The following is a 19,487-nucleotide window of genomic DNA, read 5'->3' as shown; positions in this document are numbered from 1 at the left end:
AGCGAAGTAGATGTTAACTAGAGTTTTTGTTGGAACGTAGTGCCTGAGCTTAGATAAGATACCATTTGCTCGAGCAAGTTTGGCTGACAAAAAAGTAGTGTGAGCTTTCCAATTGAGATGCGAATCAATCAAAATACCAAGATATTTGATATGGGAGCTTTGAAAGATTTTCTTACCTCCGATTTTAAGAAAAGGGATGAAAGGAAGAGGTTTGCGACAATGTCTAAAGATTAAAAATTCTGTTTTCCCCGCATTAAGGGAAATTTTATTCGCTTTCAACCATGTTTGGAGGGATCTCAAGTCACGATTGACTCTGTTGCATAATGAAAGCAGATCAGGGTTAAAATGTAAGAGGTGGGTATCATCAGCAAAATGAAAAGTTTCACTTGAAAAGATGGCATTGTGAAGATCGTTTATATAAATTAAAAATAAAAGGGGTCCAAGAACAGAGCCTTGTGGAACTCCATGAGGAATTATTTTAATAGAAGACTCAGTGGAGGAGATGGAAACAAACTGAGATCTATTGGATAGATACGATCTAAACCATTCATTAGCTTTGCCTCTGATTCCATAATGATTTAATTTTGAAATCAGAATAGAGTGATCAACAGTGTCAAAAGCCTTTTGCAAATCAACAAACACACCGCATGCAAAGTCACCACTATCAAGAGATTTACGAATACGTTCAACAATGTTAAGCAAAGTGTGGATTGTTGAGTGAGATCTACGAAAACCAAATTGACGTTCAAAAAATACGCGATGAGAATCTAGAAAAGTAATGATACGAGAGTACATAAGTTTTTCAAGAATTTTTTCGATGTTGGAAAGTAAAGAAATTGGGCGGTAATTAGAGATCTCAAGAGGGGAGCCTTTGTTTTTGAAAACAGGAATTACTTTGCAAAGTTTAAGCATTGTGGGGAAAGAACCACATTCAAAAGAAAGGTTAAAAAGAAAAGATAGCGGTCCAGAAAGGTCAAATTTTAAAAGGCGAAGGATTTTTTGGGGGATGCTATTGGGACCAGATGATTTATTTAGGGGAAGGGATTTAATAATTAATAAAACTTCAGCTGGGTTGACACGGTCAAGAAAAATAGAATTTCTGATGCGGTTCTTAAGATAATGGGAAAAGTGATGGTTGGTTGGACCAATTTTGGAGCGAACAGTCTCTGCAATGGATGTAAAAAAGTCATTGAAGCCATTGGCAACAACTTTTGGATCTGAGGTAAGATGACCATTAACACGAATAGACGAGGGAGATGATTTAGAATTTGAGCCAATGATCTCTCTGATACCTTCCCAGACTTTCAAAATATTAGTAGCATGGACAGAGAAAAACCTGGAATAATGATTATTTTTGCTCTTACGTGTAAGAGTAACTATGAGGTTTTTGTAAGTTTTGTATCGTTGATAATAAAAAGTTTTCATAATTGGGTCTTTGGTTTTGATATATTTCCTTGAGTAAAATTGACGTTGAGAAATTGATTTGATAATCCCAGGGGTGATCCATGGTTTAGCTCTGGTTTTTTGTTGGCGTTTTGTCACAATTACAGTTGGAACATGTTGATCAATTAGGTTTTGAATTAGATCATAGAATGTTTTGAAAGCTTGATCAACATCTGTTATGTGATATAATTTGTTTGCCCAATCAGTGCCAAGAAAGTCTAGAATAAAATTATTTTGGTCAAAATTTTTCCAATCTTTCCTAGAAGATTTACCAGGCTTTGGTTTGTTAGAAGAACCACAGATAAGGTGAAATTGGGGAAGATGATCAGAGATGGAATAAAGCAGGTTACCTGAAAAACTGTGTTTTTCAGAAATTGAGGAAAAGATATTATCAATAAGTGTCATAGAGTGGTCAGTAATACGAGTAGGAAGGAAAATATTAGGTATAAGAAAGTGTGATCCGAAGTTGTTCAGGTAAGATAATATGTTAGAATCGGAAGGAGCATTGAGAAGATTAATGTTGAAATCACCAAGAAGAGTAATTTGTTTATTTTCTTTGTTAATTTTATTTAAAAATGATTCTATGAGTTTGTTGAATTCATCAAGAGAGAGAAGTGGGTGTTTATAGATTGATCCAACGATGGTGTTAGTGGAGTTCGGACAAGATATTTCTGCAAAAGTGGATTCAAGAAGAGTTGGATAATAGAGCATAGAATCAAGATCTTTGCGAGGTTCATAGTCTAGATTTTTTGAGATGTATAACATAGTGCCACCAACAGAAGCCTCCGTAGGAGTATGAATTGGTACATGAAAGTTCTCAAGATCGAAGTTAAACGAAGGTTTTTTGCCTTTCAAAAGACGGGTCTCGGTAATAGCCATTACGTCAAAATTGAAGTTAAGTTTAGAAAGAAGAGTAGTTAAGTCATCAAAATGTAGAGCTAAGGAAGCAATATTCAGGTGAAAAGAAGAAAAGGAAAAGGGTCCGTTTTCACGAACAAGTTTTTGAAAATCAGAGGTTTTGTAATACTTACAGTCGGCAGTCATCACATTGTCAAGGTCAAGACAATTATTTGAGCAATGATCAGAGATAAGACTAAGATTGCGAGCAATCTCGAGAATTTTAGGGTTCAGAGCACCAGAGGAGGAAGGTTGAATTTCAGGTTTGAAAGGAAGTGAGCCAAGGAGGCATTTAGGACAGTACCAATCTTTGGTACTGTCTGATAAAAAATGGAATTCACTTCTTACATGCAGAAAAAAATATTTTAAATCCTTCAGTAGAAAAGAAAAGTTTTGATAAAATCAGCTTAAAATCATTTGCAAGGAAAATTTTTGCAACCCAACCATCGATTCAAGATTCAAGAGAATGAATGTTCGAGAAAACAAATATTTTACTGCAAAAAAAGTTTGTTCAAATGCTTAAAAATTGATCTTACACCAGGATATTCAAAAGAGTTAAAACCAATTTATTCCAATAAGGAATAAGCAAATTGCCAATCAAGACCAAACTTACAAAATAACTACAACACTGTTTTGTACAAAATGCCATATATGTAATGAAATTTTTCGAAAAAAAAATTTGTTTTGGATAATTATTTATTTCTATTTGGCGTCAATACAAATAGTTTCACTTGACTATTTGACGTCAATTTTCTATAATTTTGCTTTTTAAATTTTGTAGTCTTGGAGATGCATGGTATTACTGGACTTCTTGAAATAGATAATGGCCATAAGATTGGGACAAGCTGGAGTTTTTACAAGCTCTTATTTGATTTGGTTGGTCGTTAAGATGTAATAAAAGAATCTTATTACTTTTTCTAAAGAACGCATCATCTCTATCACTTTAAATGACCAATTAGTGAAGTATCTTGTAAAAACTCCAAGGCATCTCATAAGATTATGATTACAGTCAACTACCTCTAATTCGAACCTAATTCGAATCTTTCTGTAATTCAAACTACTCGTCCCTCCAGATAGAAGGTAGTGTAAAATTGCTTTCTATGATCCAAACATCTTTCCAGAGTAAATTCTTTAGTCCATTGAAGGTCGAGATAAACTGTACCATCATACGACTTCAAATTAAGTCAATCACACCCCCTGAGCCAATTAAAGAATGTTTATATAATAGGTCTGATAACAAGAATTATGAACATTGCAGGGTCTAAATGAAAGAACTGATCTAAAGTCGTATTATAATAAGAACAATTAAGAGTCACATAGTCATGCTCCGCCCGGAAAAACACTCCAATCTTTGTTTTTTTCGGTTTTCGACAGTTCAACCCTAGTAGATTCTAAATTTTTTTTCAAAATTTTACCCCAAATTACTCATTTTGGGTATTATTTTTTGGTCCTAATGTGTACAATTTAGCCTAAAACGAAAGTGCTCGAAAATCGATGATCTTGGGCTTATTCGAAAGATAATTGAAAAACAAGTAAATTTGAGATATAAACTTGGATCTGAAAATGTCCCAGTCATGCTGCAGATGAGTTTTAATGTGTCAGCGCTAGTCTCTCGTCTGTAAGAACAGGTTGTGTTTCGTTCGCTGAAACATTTGGGTTTATTTCTATGTGACCAAGAACTTTCTCAGAAACTGTTCAGATCATCAATTTTGAATTCTGAGATAATATTGGTAAATAACCGTGGGTACCCCTCCGTTTGATCCAATCTCGTGTGGGACCCCCGGGTTCGTTTTTCATCGTCATCATCTGCAAGCGCATCGTTGATTGACAGCAAAGCTAGCTTTCTTCTAGCCTATATTTATTCCAACACACGATTTTTTTATCACTGTGTTATCAGGGGGGTCAGGGAAAGGTCGTCGGAAAGGTTACTCGGCCGCCAAAATAGTCATCTGGCCCACGGAAAATTGGCCGTCGGAAAAGTTATCCGGTCCGCGGAAATTGAGAAGGCCGAGTTTTCTTTTACGAGTTATTTTATTGAGTTGTGAAAAACCGAGTTGTTGAGTTCTTTTTCGTTGGCTTGATAAGCTTCAACAATTTGGTACTCGGTTCCTTTATTTTCATAAATATTCCCTTTTTATGATTCAAGTCCTCTAGGTCCTAATTAAAGTAAGAGTGGGCTATACAGGGTGCTTTTTCAAAAAAATGTCAAACTAAATTTTTTTTGAGGTCTAAATTATAAGTGTAGACAGGATCAAATATAATTTTTGAAAAAAGATGAAGAAAAAAATGTGGGAAGCCTTTTTGTAGACTAAGGTTTGTGCCCTCAAATCAATCTTTTTCCATCTACCCAATTACCCAAATTATGTTGGAAATGAGACACACAGTGATTGAATTCCGCTCAAATTTGGCACATTCACTTCTCAGGGACAGAAATAAAGTATATCAAAACATTTATTCAAGAAATATAATTTTGGACATTTTGGGCGTAGCCCAAAGGCTTTACGCAGGCAAAAAAGAGGAAGGTTTGACTATAAAGGCGAGAAAACATTCTTTCCTGCTTAAATTTTGCACATTACCTCTTCAAAAAAAAACCGAGAAACGAAATTGACAAAGGCATCATAGTTATCATAAAAGTTATCATATACATAACTCGTTTTTTCGTAGCTCAAAAAAATGACTCGAAAAAAATAACTTGACCTCAATTTCCGCGGAGCAGATACCTTATCAGGGAAAAAAATGTCAGGGGAAAGTGACGAAAATTTTGAGGGGATGACGAAATTTTCCCCTGACGAATTTTTTCCCCGATATTTTATCACCCGACTAAAACTTTTACCCAATTTTTTTAAACCCCTACAAAAATTAAAATCCAAATTTTTACACTTTCATTAAGCGAAATTAGTGCTTTATTAAACGTCGAAATGCAAGATCTTTTTTCAAGCTAGTGAAGGAAACCATTTCATTTGGACAATTTAGTTGGGTGAAAGTGACTAAATTGTAAATTTCGTTGGGGAAAAGTGACGAATTTGAAATTTTGGTCGGGGGAAAGTGACCAAAATGCCTCTAGGGAAATTAAAAACTAAACTAAATTTGTCCCCAACGAAAAAAAACCCCGACTAAATAAAACTCTGACATTTTTTACCCCGATAAGGTAACTTTTTCGACGGCCGGATGACTATTCCGACGGCCAATTTTCCGCCGGTCGGATAACATTTCTGCCGGCCAGACGACTATTCCGCCGACCGAGGAACTATTTCAACGGCCAAATTTCTGGCGAATTCTGACCCTGGCCCTCGATACGGTGTCGAGGAAAAAGCCGTGGTCGTCTGGTACAGGCAAGCTTAGCTTTCTTCTAGACTAGTAAACTAGTCGGTTATTACTTTTAACCTTATAATGAAACTGTCAATCAAATAATGTAAACACTAATTAAATATTCAGCGCGCGTGAGAGAAAAGGAAAATAACCGACTAGAAGCTACTTCCAATGCCTTTTATTCTTCACCTAAAATCGTAAGGAGAGACATACAGATTTCTGTATGTCTGACCCGTGCGGGATTGCATTTATTTTTCTTTCTGTTTATTGCGGTTTTAGAAATGCTCATTTATTTATATGTTCCCATGTTCAATGTTACTATGAAATATCATTTAGTCAAAAAAGTTGGATGGATTCTCAAAAACCTAAAAAAAGTTGTAAAATTAAACAACGTTTTTTGAGGGAAGTAGCTTCTAGTCGTTGAAATTCAGAAAAGAGACGCAACTTCACCCCTTCGATTCTTTTTATTTGAAGCTTGATTTTTTGTATATGGGTCTGTTTTCAACGACTAGTTTACTAGTCTAGCTTTCTTCTCGCAGAAGCCAATTTTTTTATTTTCTTTTTTCATCGTCTTTACGCCGCCCCTAATCCTAAAACAACTATAAACAAAAAAAAGAAGCCGCTCTACTGCGAAAAATTCTTTTACGAAATTTTCTCTTTCGTCAACAAAAGAAAGAAGCCGTTGTAATGCAACAAAATAAATGTTTGAGACAATGTTGGAAATTGCCGCGCAAACCATTCAAAAAGAAAGTTCAAATGTTTGAAGAACGATGGTTGATATCAATTGGGTAAGCTTGATTCTTTCTTGGTACCTTTATATCTTCGATATCTTCTAAATGCTTCGTAAAGAAAAAATGCTTTTTCAATGAAGCTTTTTTTAATTGCTTGAAGAAGAGTTCTTCCTTATGGACTATTTTTCGGCGAGGAAAGATCTTCCTTTTTCTTAACATAAGGCGAAATTTAAATTAAATTTAAATTAGAAAAAATAAAACTTTTGCGTAAACTTCCATTTTTCCAATTAGTGTTACAAAATTGTGTACACTAACTGCTATGGATGATCTTTATTTCCAATTCTTTCTCTATAAGCCACTAAAAGATACCCCTTTAATATACTCCGAAACCTGCTGAAACGCCAAAGGATTTCGTTCAATTCTCAACTTCAGTTGAGCTAGAATCTGAGAATGTCTGTCTGTCTGTCTGTCTGTCTGTGTCTGTTACAAAAATTTTGGGGCAGGCTGGAGACTTCAAAAGTGAATCCCTGGGAGCTTTTTTTCATTTTTTCAAAATTTTTATTTTTAAGGGCGTGGTCACGAGTTTTGGTCCCAAAACGAGGCTAAAACTTTAGGGCAGGCTGGAGACTTAAAAATTGGTCGAATTTGGCTGAAATTTTGATCACTTGATCCTCCCTGGGTGGGTGTGTTTTTTCATTTTTTCAAAATTTTCATTTTTAAGGGCGTGGTCACGAGTTTTAGTCCCAAAACGAGGCTAAAACTTTGTGGCAGGCTGGAGACTTCAAAAATTGTCTGATTTTGCTGAAATTTTGCACCCTTGTTCCTTGGAAAATATTTTGGGAAGATTTTTTTATTTTTCGATAATTATCATTTTTGGGGCCTGGGGACAAGTTTTTAGCCTAAACGAGGCCAAAACTTATTTAAGAAATGCTAAAATTTTCCTTAAGCCATTAAGTTTACAATTGGGCCTACGAATGATTTAAAAGATACTGAGGTTGAGCCAGTGCAGTTAGCTCGTTCGACAGTTACTGTGAAAGTCGAAATTCACACCAGCTGGGTTATTACGCCAACTCGCCCCCCCCCCTCTAAGCGTCGGGACAAAGATTAACAAGAGACTATTTCCTAGTCTAATCTACTTATTACGACCCTGGCGGTCGATTGAGTATATTATTCATAATGCAAAAAAAAATTGACGTCGTAAATAAACTTTTTTTGGTTAAGTAAAAAAAAAATTTTCTGTTCACTTCAGCTCGTATAAAGATGGACAGAAAATTACTATGATGATGTAAAATGAACTTCATTATTTCATTCAGCATTTTTTTCATCTTGCTTCATCCTTCAAAGAGCCAAGGTAAAAGTTTATTGACAATATTGAGTCGATTAGTACTAGCAATCGTCAGTAAACAATCGAAAACCTCCTTTTTTTCTTTTGTTTAAAAGAAAACATTGCAGTGTAATTTTTCTTTGTTTTCAATCAAAAGAAGCTATTGTAACGTAAAATTTCTTTGTTCTTTTTAAATTGAAGAAAAAAAATGTCTTTGTTTTTTATTATATAGTAAAAAAAGTCTCTGACACAGGACTTGGGAGAGAAAAGAATAAGGGGACAAAAGTGTCCCCCCCGCCGAAGAGTGCAAAAAGAGGTAATAGTGCAATTAACGATTAATTGCACTCCTCTAAACCAATCAGATTCGAATAATTTTGCACGGCTGACGATTAATACAAATATACATGGAGATACCACCAGTGGCGTGGTGGCAGGGGGGGGCCACGGGGGCCAGGCCCCCCCCCAGCAGAGCCCTTTTGAAAAGGGGCGCCCAAAAATAAGGGACGCCAAGAAGGATTTTTCAGGCGCCCATATCGAAAGATTGACAAATGAAAAAACAAAAATGGTGCCCCTCATCACCTCAAAAACTCAAAATTTTCTGGCTCGCTCAGGCGCGACGCAACGGGTACGGCAGGTACGGCGGCTGCCGTACCAGATTTTCACAAAAATACCCGAAGTTTTCCTCTTCGTCGGTAAAATCGCTATAAAATCGCTTAAATTTCCTCATTCGCCGTACCAGATATAAAAAGCTTCCGTCGTGCCTGTCGCTTCGCTCGCACAACACTCCCTTTTTTGTGTTCATAATGAGCGTATAGAGAGGGGCGCCAAAAACAAAAAATCTTTAAAAAGGGCGCCCTATTTGCCTTGGCCACCCCAGAGGAATTTTCCCACCACGCCACTGGACCACTCCTGCTATTCTATTGTATTATATCGTTGATAGCAAACTGTTGCTTTGTTGCTTTGGGAAAAAGCCATTAATTTTGCTTTCGCTCATGGGAATACTTGAGTCGAAGACAATTTGAATAAAATCACGCTACATTTTTAATTTGTTCATTGTGTGATGACAGTTTTGTTTATAAAACATAAGAAAACCTTGCAAGAATAAGCACAGAACATCGAATTTGAAATGGTCGTTGTCAATTTTTACATATTTGCTAATGCCAATCTTTCAACTTATTCTATCAAAATTTTGAGGCAGCTGCTATTTTAGATCTAAAGATATTTATAGCAAAGAACTATCCACAAACAACAAAGAATTCGCAAAATTTGAAGAAGTTTACCTCTCGAAAGTTTCCCGATAAAATAAAAACTTCTTTTAAAACTATAAGTATAAAGAAGTTATTACTCGAAAGAAAATCGCATTTTACCTAAAAATACGAGGTTTCATTGGACAGAATAACTTTACTTTAGTTCTTATAATCTATATCTTGACTGATTTTTGCTATCAAGGATTGGTAATCAAAGGAGGCCAATTTGAAAGAAATTTCTAAAGAGTTTTATGACTTCTCTGGCTATTACAGAAAAGTTGTTACTCCATCTATATTTTTATTACCTCCATGGTCTGAAGGAGCTGATCCTAGATTTGAGCTAAGACTTGGTCAGTGTAGAGAACAAGAGATATTTTTTGAGATTTTCTCAGTATGATTACGTAATGTAATGTGTGAACTAACGGTTATTCTTTGTTATTTCTTAGACGCAATCGTGAATGGCACCTGGGCGCCATGGGGCGACTGGGGTGGTTGTGACAAACCATGTGGTACCGGTTTCCGATACAGATGGAGAAAATGTACCAATCCTGCACCTCAGAACGGCGGATTGGATTGTGCAGGAGATAACAGAGAACATAAGACGTGTAATACAAACCTATGTGAGCGTGAACTAGGAGGTATATTAATCATGTTTTAATGCCTAGCATTTCTGTAATCTCTCGCGCATACTCCAATATTGGATTTTTTTACTCTCGTGTTATTCATCAGATTATACCAACGTGAGAGTCTTTTTTCATCATAATCATTATCAAAATCTAGAAGCAAAGAGAACCTAAGCTTAAGTTTGACTCAACATGGTTAAGTAAGTAAGTGTCTCTTTGTTAATACCTACTCTGGCGTGCAATTAGAGAAGAGAGTCCCGCCTTCGTATTGTATTTAAATCTGATGTATTGACATCTCCACTCCTTAATTAAAACATCTTTAAACATTACCTACTTCATCCGAGATCCTTAAGACTGGCACGCCGGTCGGGCTGAAACAGTATAACGCAAGAAAAGTGAGCGTAGGAGTTAGGTTAAGCGTAGGAAGAAATTTTGTCGGCGTCTAGGGTTGAAAGTTTAATCAGCAGCCTCTCACCAACTTTTGCTAGTTCTCCTGCACAGCTCCTAGATTCTAGCAAACGCCCATCGCTTTTTTTTAAACATTATTTCCTTGACCTACAGAAGTATTGGTTCATCTTACAAGAAAAGTGTTTTATAATGTATGTTGTGTGTATAAAATATATAAATAACTAACAGCTCGAACAGATACGTACTAGTTATCGCATGACTTCGAGTGCAATACGAGAAATATTTTACGAGTTCCGAGATTTTTCCGTAATATTTTTCCGAGCCTTTAGGCGAGGAAAAATATCGGTAAAATGTCGGAACGAGTAAAATATCGAGTATTGCACGAGAAGTCATGTGATAACTAATTTATTGTCGACTCAAAAAAATTGTCCTGATATAAATTTCTTTTTGTTTTTGTTTTAAAACTTACTTCCGCCTTGCTTCTTTCTTCTGTGTAGTTTCGAATGTTTTTATTCGAAAATCTAATTCGAACGTTAGATTCGAACAATAAAACATTCGATATGTTCCCGCCGAAAATATTCACACAAAAACAAAACAGAGAAGCATTTTCGACGTTTTCGATCATTTTCGACCCAGAAGTTTTGTTTTGAAGAGTTGTAGATTTTTCAGATATGTATTTGAAAATTTCTAGATTGATAATTCAAAATGCAGATGGTGTACAGTATTGTTTCGAAAGAGAAGAAACCCTTCATCATTGGATTAATCAGATTGATCTTATTGATAACATTCAGTCTTTTTCTATGTTTTTGTTTCGATGCATGAAAAAGAATAGCAGAGGAAAGGAGTTCCATGATGGAAATGTATGCTTGTAATAATGGTTGAAGAACAACATATTTTCAAGAGCAAAACAATTTGGATATTTTCTTGATTATCGTCAAGCTTAAATGGTTTGAATTTTAGAAGAAAGATGTAATGATTGTTGAGTTGAAAATTCAAGGACGTACCTTGTCGAGAACGAGAATTAGGAGAAAACTTTTATAAAAAATCACTCGTCATTTGGTTTAATACAAGACATTTCACTTCCCTTGCTATGTTATGAGAAATCTTATTGGCAAACATTCAAGAATCTCAAATTTTTTTGTATGCATTGATAAAAAACTGTTTGGTTATCACACGGACGAATTTTATACCAAAAGCTGAAAATATTTGGGTGGTGTCAAGTAGTTTTATAATTTCTTAGTTTATCAGATTTGATTTTAGTGTTATTTGGAAGAACTCCAAAGTAAAAGTTAATCTGAAAATATTTTTGTTGCGTTTTTCCCTTTGACTCCCAGTTTCTCCTAGTTCTTTTCGGCTGTTTTGTTTTGATTTTTCTCCTGCCGCTTACCCAGTCCCCCAAAAGTCAACGCGGTCATATTTCCATACTAGAGAAATATGAAATATCGCAAATATCTCGATGCTCTCGACCAATCAAAACGCTGATATTTTTTTGGGTCGGCAATAAAGTGAAGAAGGACTCATCGGAAGGAATAAGGAAAACTAAATGAATCAGAATACTGAGATATGCCGTTCAGAAGTTTTTTTCGATTAGTTATGCTTAGACTGGACAACGCTTGGTCGAAAGATAGTCGTCCTAGATAAATTATGGCAGACAGTAAGAAATAAATAAACTATTCTTAGATAAATAATATCTCATAAATGTATTATGATTTTATATAGTTATAGACTGAGGACTGGGCATAGAAACAAGATTGTGAGAAGTGTGAAAAAAAGCTATTGTAGTTGATTCTATGTGGCGTTTGAGTTGAGGAATGTGATACGTCGCTAATAGAATTAATTACTAAATATAAAAAAAAAATGAGGATATTTACGAAAATGCAACAGCCTTATCTTTAAAAACATAGATATAGATATAATAACCGTACATCCTGTGCCCAAGTTCAGGAGTTGCCATAAAGCCATTATGGTAATAACCGGGAGGGCACATTGCTATACATTAGATATAGATATATTAAGCATAAATGTAAATAAATTTTAAACAATTTAAAGCTCAATATGTCAGAACCTAAAGTAAGCTACAATGAGAAGGAAAGGATGAAGTTGGCTGGCTAGGATTGGTTAGGTTAGGATCTTGAAGTAGTAAAACATTAGAATTCGCAACCCGGTCAAGAATCTAGGTATTGAGATACTTAGATAACTTCGGATACTGTAGGTGAACTATTGAAAAATTTCAAAGTTCAAATTGAATTCGATGATTTAGCTAATACCCTATCAAAATAAAAATTTCAAGCTGGTAGTTGATCATGTAGCACCCTCGTGCTCAAAGGTACCAGCCACACGATTTATGTTTTCAATATCATGAAAAATTATGTTTTTACAGCGCAGCTCTCTGTCAGGATTGGTTACTTTTGATACGCGTAGGTAAGATTGCCAATCGGGGTTATGGAATGCGCTATGTACGGTTTTTGCCATGGTGAAGTCGATCATTTCAGTGACGGGTAGCCATTTCAGCTCGATAACATCTTTGATGGAGGCGTGGCGCTTCAGCACAAAACTAGCCGCGGCGTTCTGAACTTTCTGCAAACGTTTTAGTTGATATTTAGCAGCATCTGAAAGTAGCACGAATCCATACATTTGTTTACTGAAGACCAAAGACTCCACTAGCATTGGTGTCAGGTTGTGATGTTTTTAAACTGTTTCAAATTACTAAGTTTAGCGCAACAGCACTTTAGCGTCTGATTAACATGCTCAGTCCAATCAAGATGCTCGTCGGATTTGACGCCGAGAATTTTGGAGTTCTGGACTCTTTCGATGTCTTGGCCGGCACTTTTCTCTCGGTGACCGAGTCAGCAAGCAAGTGGCGTTGTGCTAGCTGTCTGGTTGAAAATACAGCCATGTTTGTTTTCTTAGCATTCAAACAGAGATAGGTCAGAAAGAGGAAAACAAAAACATCTTTTTTGCTTATATCAGCATAATTATACAATAGGCAGACACTGCCCTGATATGAAATATGTGTCTGATATGAAACGGGAACACTTATGAAAGAATAAAACCTTTATCATAAAGATTTCTACATAAATCTGAGTTTGAAACATAGATATTGTGTCAACTCTTTATTATAGTAACGCTCTGTTTACTTATCGAGCACTCTACGAGGAGAAGATAAACACCCTCTACTCATGGCGTTCTAAATCTATATCATGAACTGTGTCTGCTTTTATAGGTACCTGGCGTACAACAAAATTATGTAAACGAGAACAAGGGTATTGTCTTGGACCAAATGGACGTAAGCCTAGCAGGCGAGGTGTTAGGGAGCTAAGTAGTGAAATGCGTGGATGGAAAATATGGGAAAGAAAAAACTGTATGCAAAAGTGTCTTCAAACACGTGGTATTACAGCCTGCGAAATGCCTTTTGGATCTTATCGCACACATGATTATTCAAGATACTGGACTAATAAGGGATGCTATGGTCATACTGCACCTGTGACCAGAGGAAACGGTTATGAAAAAACTTATTGTTGGGTTCTATCTAAGTGTAAAAGTAAGTCATGTTTTATCTTTAAAACAATATTTCTAAAGTGGATTAATTTACGCGAGGATTTTCGCGAGTTTCACAAGCTTCTCCGCAAATTAGCGAAAGTTAATGCTCGCGTAAATCCTCAAACCAAATCAGGATTTCTGCCAAAAGCATTAGATTTTTTGTCAAAATTCAAAGGAAAATTAAAGGAATCAGTTGAAAAAGGGGACGATTCATTCAAGAAAAAACCCCGCGAAAATGAATTTCACCTTAGTGTCCCTGATCTTCTTGTCGATTTTGGTACAATATTTTTAAACTTTCTTAAAAAAAGTTATCATATACCGTCAACTGCTCTAACTTGGGACGATTGGTCGAAACATGGGACTGGTTGATATCTGGTCTGTATTTTCACTTACTGTTTTAAATCTCTTTGACAACAAATTTGTTTTTGTGTATTTTTTAATACGCCGTTCATTAAGTCAAATCAAATGACTTTGGAGGTTCGGTGAAATGGTGGCCGAATTGCCGTCCCATGTTTTGTCAGATAGTCCCAAGTTAGAGCAGTTGACGGTAAGAGATTGATCATGTTAGTACAACACAGACAACAATGAAAATAATACACTTGGTTTGATAATTTAGTTTTTAAATATTCCAAACCTTGCTCATGTTGTAAGTGCAACGTTGGTGTGTAATGGAATTCCCTAGCAACTTTTCCATAAAATTATTTTTAGCTGATGGCGTCTGGTCTCAATGGAGCTCATGGACTGGTTGTCCTGTATGTGGTCCAAGTGGTCAGCGAAATAGAACAAGAACATGCACCGATCCTGAACCTTTGTATGGTGGATCGGATTGTCCAAAAACTGATAAACATACTGAAATTGAGAATTGCGAGAAGAAGCCTCCATGTCCAAGTAAGAATAATGTATTGGGCCGTTCCATTTCATATCCATACATGGGGGTGGACGAACTATTCCAGAGGGTAATCCGAGAAAAACTTCCAGAGGGTGTTTTTATATTTTTCCAAGGGGGTAAAAAGATATTCTAAAATTTCCAGGGGTAAATGACTGATTTTAGTTCGTCCACCCTCACTTTAAGGTATGGAAAGATTTTTTCCAAGGGTATTTTTGCAAATTTTGCCATCTTCCAGGGGGTAACCAAACATTTTCAAGAATTGTATCAAGAGATACAAGGGAAACAGAGTTTAAGAAAATATACATATGAATGTTGGTGATATATGAAAAGTGATCGGTATTACGAAGTCCCGTACTTTTAGTATTAAAGAAAGGATTTCTGAATTTTAAACTTCTGGATCTATTTAATTTGATGGTTTCCATTTCTTTAATTATAATCTGTCTACGCAACAAATCTGTTTATTTCAGTTCATGGCAAGTGGTCAAAATGGGGCTTTTGGGGAAAGTGCAGTCGATCTTGTGGCACTGGTCGGAAAACTAGAACAAGAACATGTACTAATCCTGCACCTCAGCATGGTGGATTGGATTGTACAGACTCTGATACTGCTGTTCAGAATTGCAATACAAAGCCTTGTTCGGGTAAGAAGTGCGAATTATAGTTTGATCATTCGAGAACGACCCTAAGGCTTCAAATCGAATATTTGGTAAAGTATCTACCCCTCTGTATAGTATAATACTCATGTGCAGAAAAATTTTTAATCGAACAATTTAATGTTTCCTGAGTTTTGAAAGGGGTATTTTACAGACCATCCGAAATAAGTACCAATGATTTAGTTTAAAAGCTTAACATGTTCACTACCGAGTCTTTACAGAAATCGAAAAATTGACACATTCGAATTTTATCGAAAGTTTGACTTTCAGAGGGTCCTGCAGCCTCAGCTTTGCTTTAAATGCCTTCAAATTGTATACCAAATGGACGTAGAATTTCATGTAGATTTCAAAAATGCAATAAAAAAGCAAACAAAAGTTGTTCGTCTTAAGTTAAAGCCCTTTGAATTACTACTGGTATTTTGACCCCTCTACTCATTGAGTTTCAAGCCCAAAGGGCTAGAGGCGAGACTCCTGAGGGAAATGAAACCACTTATTTCCCATCCAGAACGCCCGCGTGTAGTTTTTACACAAACACCGGGTTGAAGTAATATCTATCGCTAGGTTTCAAAAAATGTAGTCCTCCAAAACAAAGGAACTGCTAGATAGAATCCGTCGTCATTATTACGGCGCGTTATATGCGTGTTTTATGCGCGTTTTGGATGGGAAATGAGTATCTTCGATTTCTCTTGCCTGAGAAGGGTTAAAGTTTCGCCTCTAGCCCTTCGGGCTTAAAATTCATTACCTCTACTACCAGTATACTCGTATTCGGCAAGTTAGCCTTTCCTTTTTCACAGAGAAAATTCATAAAATATTACTAACCCAATAGACGACCTAACCCATTCAGTTTCAAGACGAAAGCTATGGGCAAATCTTCAACCTTAACATATGCGCCATATATTGGATAGCGGATTAAATCTACCGAGTTTTTCATTTTGTCGAATTCTTGGGGTACATGTTACTTCCAATCCTGCGTTTGTATTAAATTAATGCGGGCCGCATAATATTATATAGGAAATAACTGGCTTCAAATCCTACATTGTTGATTCAACTTCGGTTATCCCTTGTGACTTACCTTTCATTTTTAAGGGTCACCTAAAAAACCTCTTACAGCGTATGAAAGTTTATCACCTCTGCTTGAGACCTATTTTTAATTGAATCGTCAGAATTGTACGTGCGCATATCTAAGAGTTAATTATCTTGAGTAGACTTAATGTTTTTATTGGACCTACCCCGGTGGGGTGGAGGTCCTTTAAATTATTTAATTATTGTTCGTTAGTTAGTACGTTAGTTACCAACTTTTCTCGAGATTGGCTCATTCAATTTTTCTGATTTTTTGCACAAAGGTGCATTACTATAAACCCTCGAATGTGACGGAGCCCGATTTTCGAAAAAAAAATTTTTCCGGCCGGTAGAACCGGAAATGTCCCGAAAAAAGCGGTTTTTTGAGATTTTCTCGAGATTTTCTCATTAGTTTTTTGCGATTTTTTGCACATAGATGCACATTAGTACTGCCGAAAAGGTGTCGAAAACCGTTTGTCGAAAAATTTTTTTTTCCGGTCTGTAGAACCAGAAATGTGCCGGAAATCGTCGTTTTTTTCACATTTCCGTCACATTTTTTCAACTTATTTAATTGTTTCTTTACAGAAAAATGTTCTTTATGATGATGCCCAAAACTTAGCATTGTTTGATTTCCAAAAAAATCATCCTTTGAATCCGGAACTCCTTAAAAATCACCGGAACAGGCGAAAACCGGCGTAAAACGGTTTTCCTTCATTTTTTCAAGAAAATGTCACGGTAGAGTGCGACTGTTTGAGTTTTCTGGAAACCTTATTTATTAAGCTGTGCATTTTTCTGTCTGATAGTGGTTTTTATAAAGAAAAGCGTTTAATAGCTTTTTTATTTCTTTTTCAAAAATCTTTTTCAATAGTGTTGATAGTTTCTCTCAATAGATATGCTTTCATTTTCTTTATTTTTTGTATTTTGACCAGTTATGTCTTATGTGTTTCATTGTTTCAATGTTCACTGATTAGTTTGATAACCAGGTAGGTCCATAAAAGTATCGCTTGTTTCATATAAACTTACAGTTCATGGCAACTGGGCAGATTGGAGCTCATGGGGAAAGTGCAGTGCATCATGTGGCACTAGCCAGCAAACTAGAACAAGAACATGTACTAATCCTGCACCTCAGCATGGCGGATTGGATTGTACAGGCTCTGGTACTGCTATTCGGAATTGCAATACAAAGCCATGTCCGGGTAAGGACATTTTAATTCTTATCCTCAAGTATGATTTTTCGCAGGATGGCTAAACTAAATTTTCTCAAATCCGGAGAAACTTTCCTTTTGCCACTTTATAGCGGAGAACGACCAAGACATTCGGTAGGTTAAAAAAGACTAAGACTTTAGGTAGGTATAAAAGTAATATTAACTTGCTACAATCACCCTCGAAATATATTGAGATTTTAGTGTATTTTAACGTTTTTCAGAATTTAAAGTTCGGGCGAGAATTGCTATTTTAGCACTTCCACTTTCTTCCATTAAACATTTCGATTTTAGAGGGGTTTGGTGGCTTCTAGTCTATATTCCAAGCCTTGTTCGAGCAAATTTGAGCTTTTAAATCCTGAGATCCTAAGGTCTTAAGTCTCAAGTCTCATGTTAAAACTCAGAGTTAAAACTCTACTTTCCAACTGTAGTTTTTAAGGCGCTTAAAAATCAATTTTGGTGTTCAAAATTACACAAGTGCAGTGTATCATGTGACACTGGTCAGCAAACTAGAAAAAGAACATGTACTAATCCTGCACCTCAAAACGGTGGATTGGATTGTACAGACTATGATACTGATATTCAGAAATGCAATACGAACATATGTCCAAGTAAGAAATGCGAATTATGATTTGTTCCTTATTTTTCCTAGAAAGTGGTAACTGGGTGGTCCCTAACAAATTTTACCCTGACCCGATAGACATTTTCCCGATCGGATTTTTTGTTGACACTGCACTGAAACTGCGGCTACAGAAGTTACTAAGAATTAAAAATTTACCTCATGTAAGCACCGCTGGCTTTTTCCCGACAGACATTACCCCAACTGATAATTACTGCGTCCTCTATGAAATTGTCTATCGTGAAACTTCGATCGGGGAAAATCCATGGGTCCGTTATTGGGAAGGTTCGGCAATCAAAAAGTTTGCGGCTGCTTTCTCCTTTATCTCTTTACACGATGCCCGTAAATTCAGTTGAGTTGAAGCCAGAACTTTGTCTAGTTTATAAAGAATTACCAATTATTCCTATCAACCACTAATTCAATATTTCATTTCATTCATTTCTCAGTCGATGGCAAATGGTCGAAATGGAGCGCGTGGGGAAAGTGCAGTGCATCATGTGGCACTAGCCAACAAACTATAACAAGAACATGTACTAATCCTGCACCTCAGCATGGCGGATTGGATTGTATAGGCTCTGGTACTGCTATTCGGAATTGCAATACAAAGCCATGTCCAAGTAAGAAATGCCAATTATGATTTGTTCCTTATTTTTCCTAGAAAGTGGTAACTGGATAGTCCATAACAAATTTTACCCTGACTTATAATAACCCGATAGACATTTTCCCGATCGAATTTTTGTTGACACTGCAACTGCGGCTACAGAAGTTACTAAGAATTAAAAACGGAGTCTGTTATTTTTGCAATTATTATTTCTTATATGGGAATGAATGGTTCTCCATAAAAACTTACCTCATGTAAACGTCACTGGCTTTTTTCCCGACAAACATTACCCCAATTGATAATTACTCGACTGGACTCCCCTCACGGACCATTCCCCCGAACGGACATTATTAGCCTGAATAAACATTTCCTCATGCAACTTTTCATTTCCCGAAGATCGGGGAATTTCCTACGGTGAAAATCACAGGTCGAAATCATATATCGACGCTGTGCCGACCAATCCAGATTCTATTCAGCGCGCAATCAACGCAAAGAAAAGTAACCATGACAACCATCCAAGATCTTGGATGAAGTTCAAAGTTGATATTTTTATTCCCGTCGTTGAAAACACAACTTACAAAAAGTCATCAATGCTTTGTAAAAAGAATCAATGATAGAGAATCAGAACATAAAGTCTGTCTATTATTTCGATTCAATTAAAGTGACATTTCCATAATCAAAAGTTTAGTAATTACTGTTATACATTTGGGGATCATGTAAAAGATTTCTTTTGAAAGAAACTCATTTCAATTACATTTGGAGGTTTCTGGGGAATTTATAAATAGTAAACTGCATACTGATACAGTCTGTTAGACATTAATATGGTAATATTTGCTCTTCATCTTAGATTTTTTCTACAGTGATTAGATTGACACATGCGCGATAAAGTTTCTATCGTTGGTCTTCAGAGGTTGAAATATTCTCAACCTCTGATACTCAGGGTAG

General features: G+C 36.1%; 1 protein-coding gene across 4 annotated transcripts in view; it reads left to right on the top strand.

The window, feature by feature from the left end:
* Positions 1-19,487, top strand: part of LOC136801922 (uncharacterized) — a 35,591-nt gene that overhangs the window by 4,747 nt on the left and 11,357 nt on the right. The window contains exons 1-8 of one of the 4 annotated variants that reach the window (XM_067058605.1): positions 7,635-7,731; positions 9,398-9,589; positions 13,206-13,523; positions 14,231-14,410; positions 14,879-15,049; positions 17,146-17,316; positions 17,754-17,933; positions 18,388-18,558. In XM_067058605.1, coding sequence (XP_066914706.1) covers positions 7,671-7,731; positions 9,398-9,589; positions 13,206-13,523; positions 14,231-14,410; positions 14,879-15,049; positions 17,146-17,316; positions 17,754-17,933; positions 18,388-18,558 — 1,444 coding nt within the window. In that variant the 5' untranslated portion in view covers positions 7,635-7,670. Of the gene's footprint in view, positions 1-7,634; positions 7,732-9,397; positions 9,590-13,205; positions 13,524-14,230; positions 14,411-14,878; positions 15,050-17,145; positions 17,317-17,753; positions 17,934-18,387; positions 18,559-19,487 lie in introns of those variants that run through there. The other 3 variants (XM_067058606.1, XM_067058608.1, XM_067058607.1) reach the window with 3 other exon arrangements.

This window comes from Clytia hemisphaerica, unplaced genomic scaffold, assembly GCF_902728285.1.
Source record: "Clytia hemisphaerica strain Z4C2 unplaced genomic scaffold, Clytia hemisphaerica genome assembly, whole genome shotgun sequence".
In the NCBI taxonomy this organism is placed as follows: Eukaryota; Metazoa; Cnidaria; class Hydrozoa; order Leptothecata; family Clytiidae; genus Clytia; species Clytia hemisphaerica.
The sequence above is the reverse complement of the archived record's forward strand: the minus strand, read 5'-3'. Positions and strand labels throughout refer to the sequence as shown.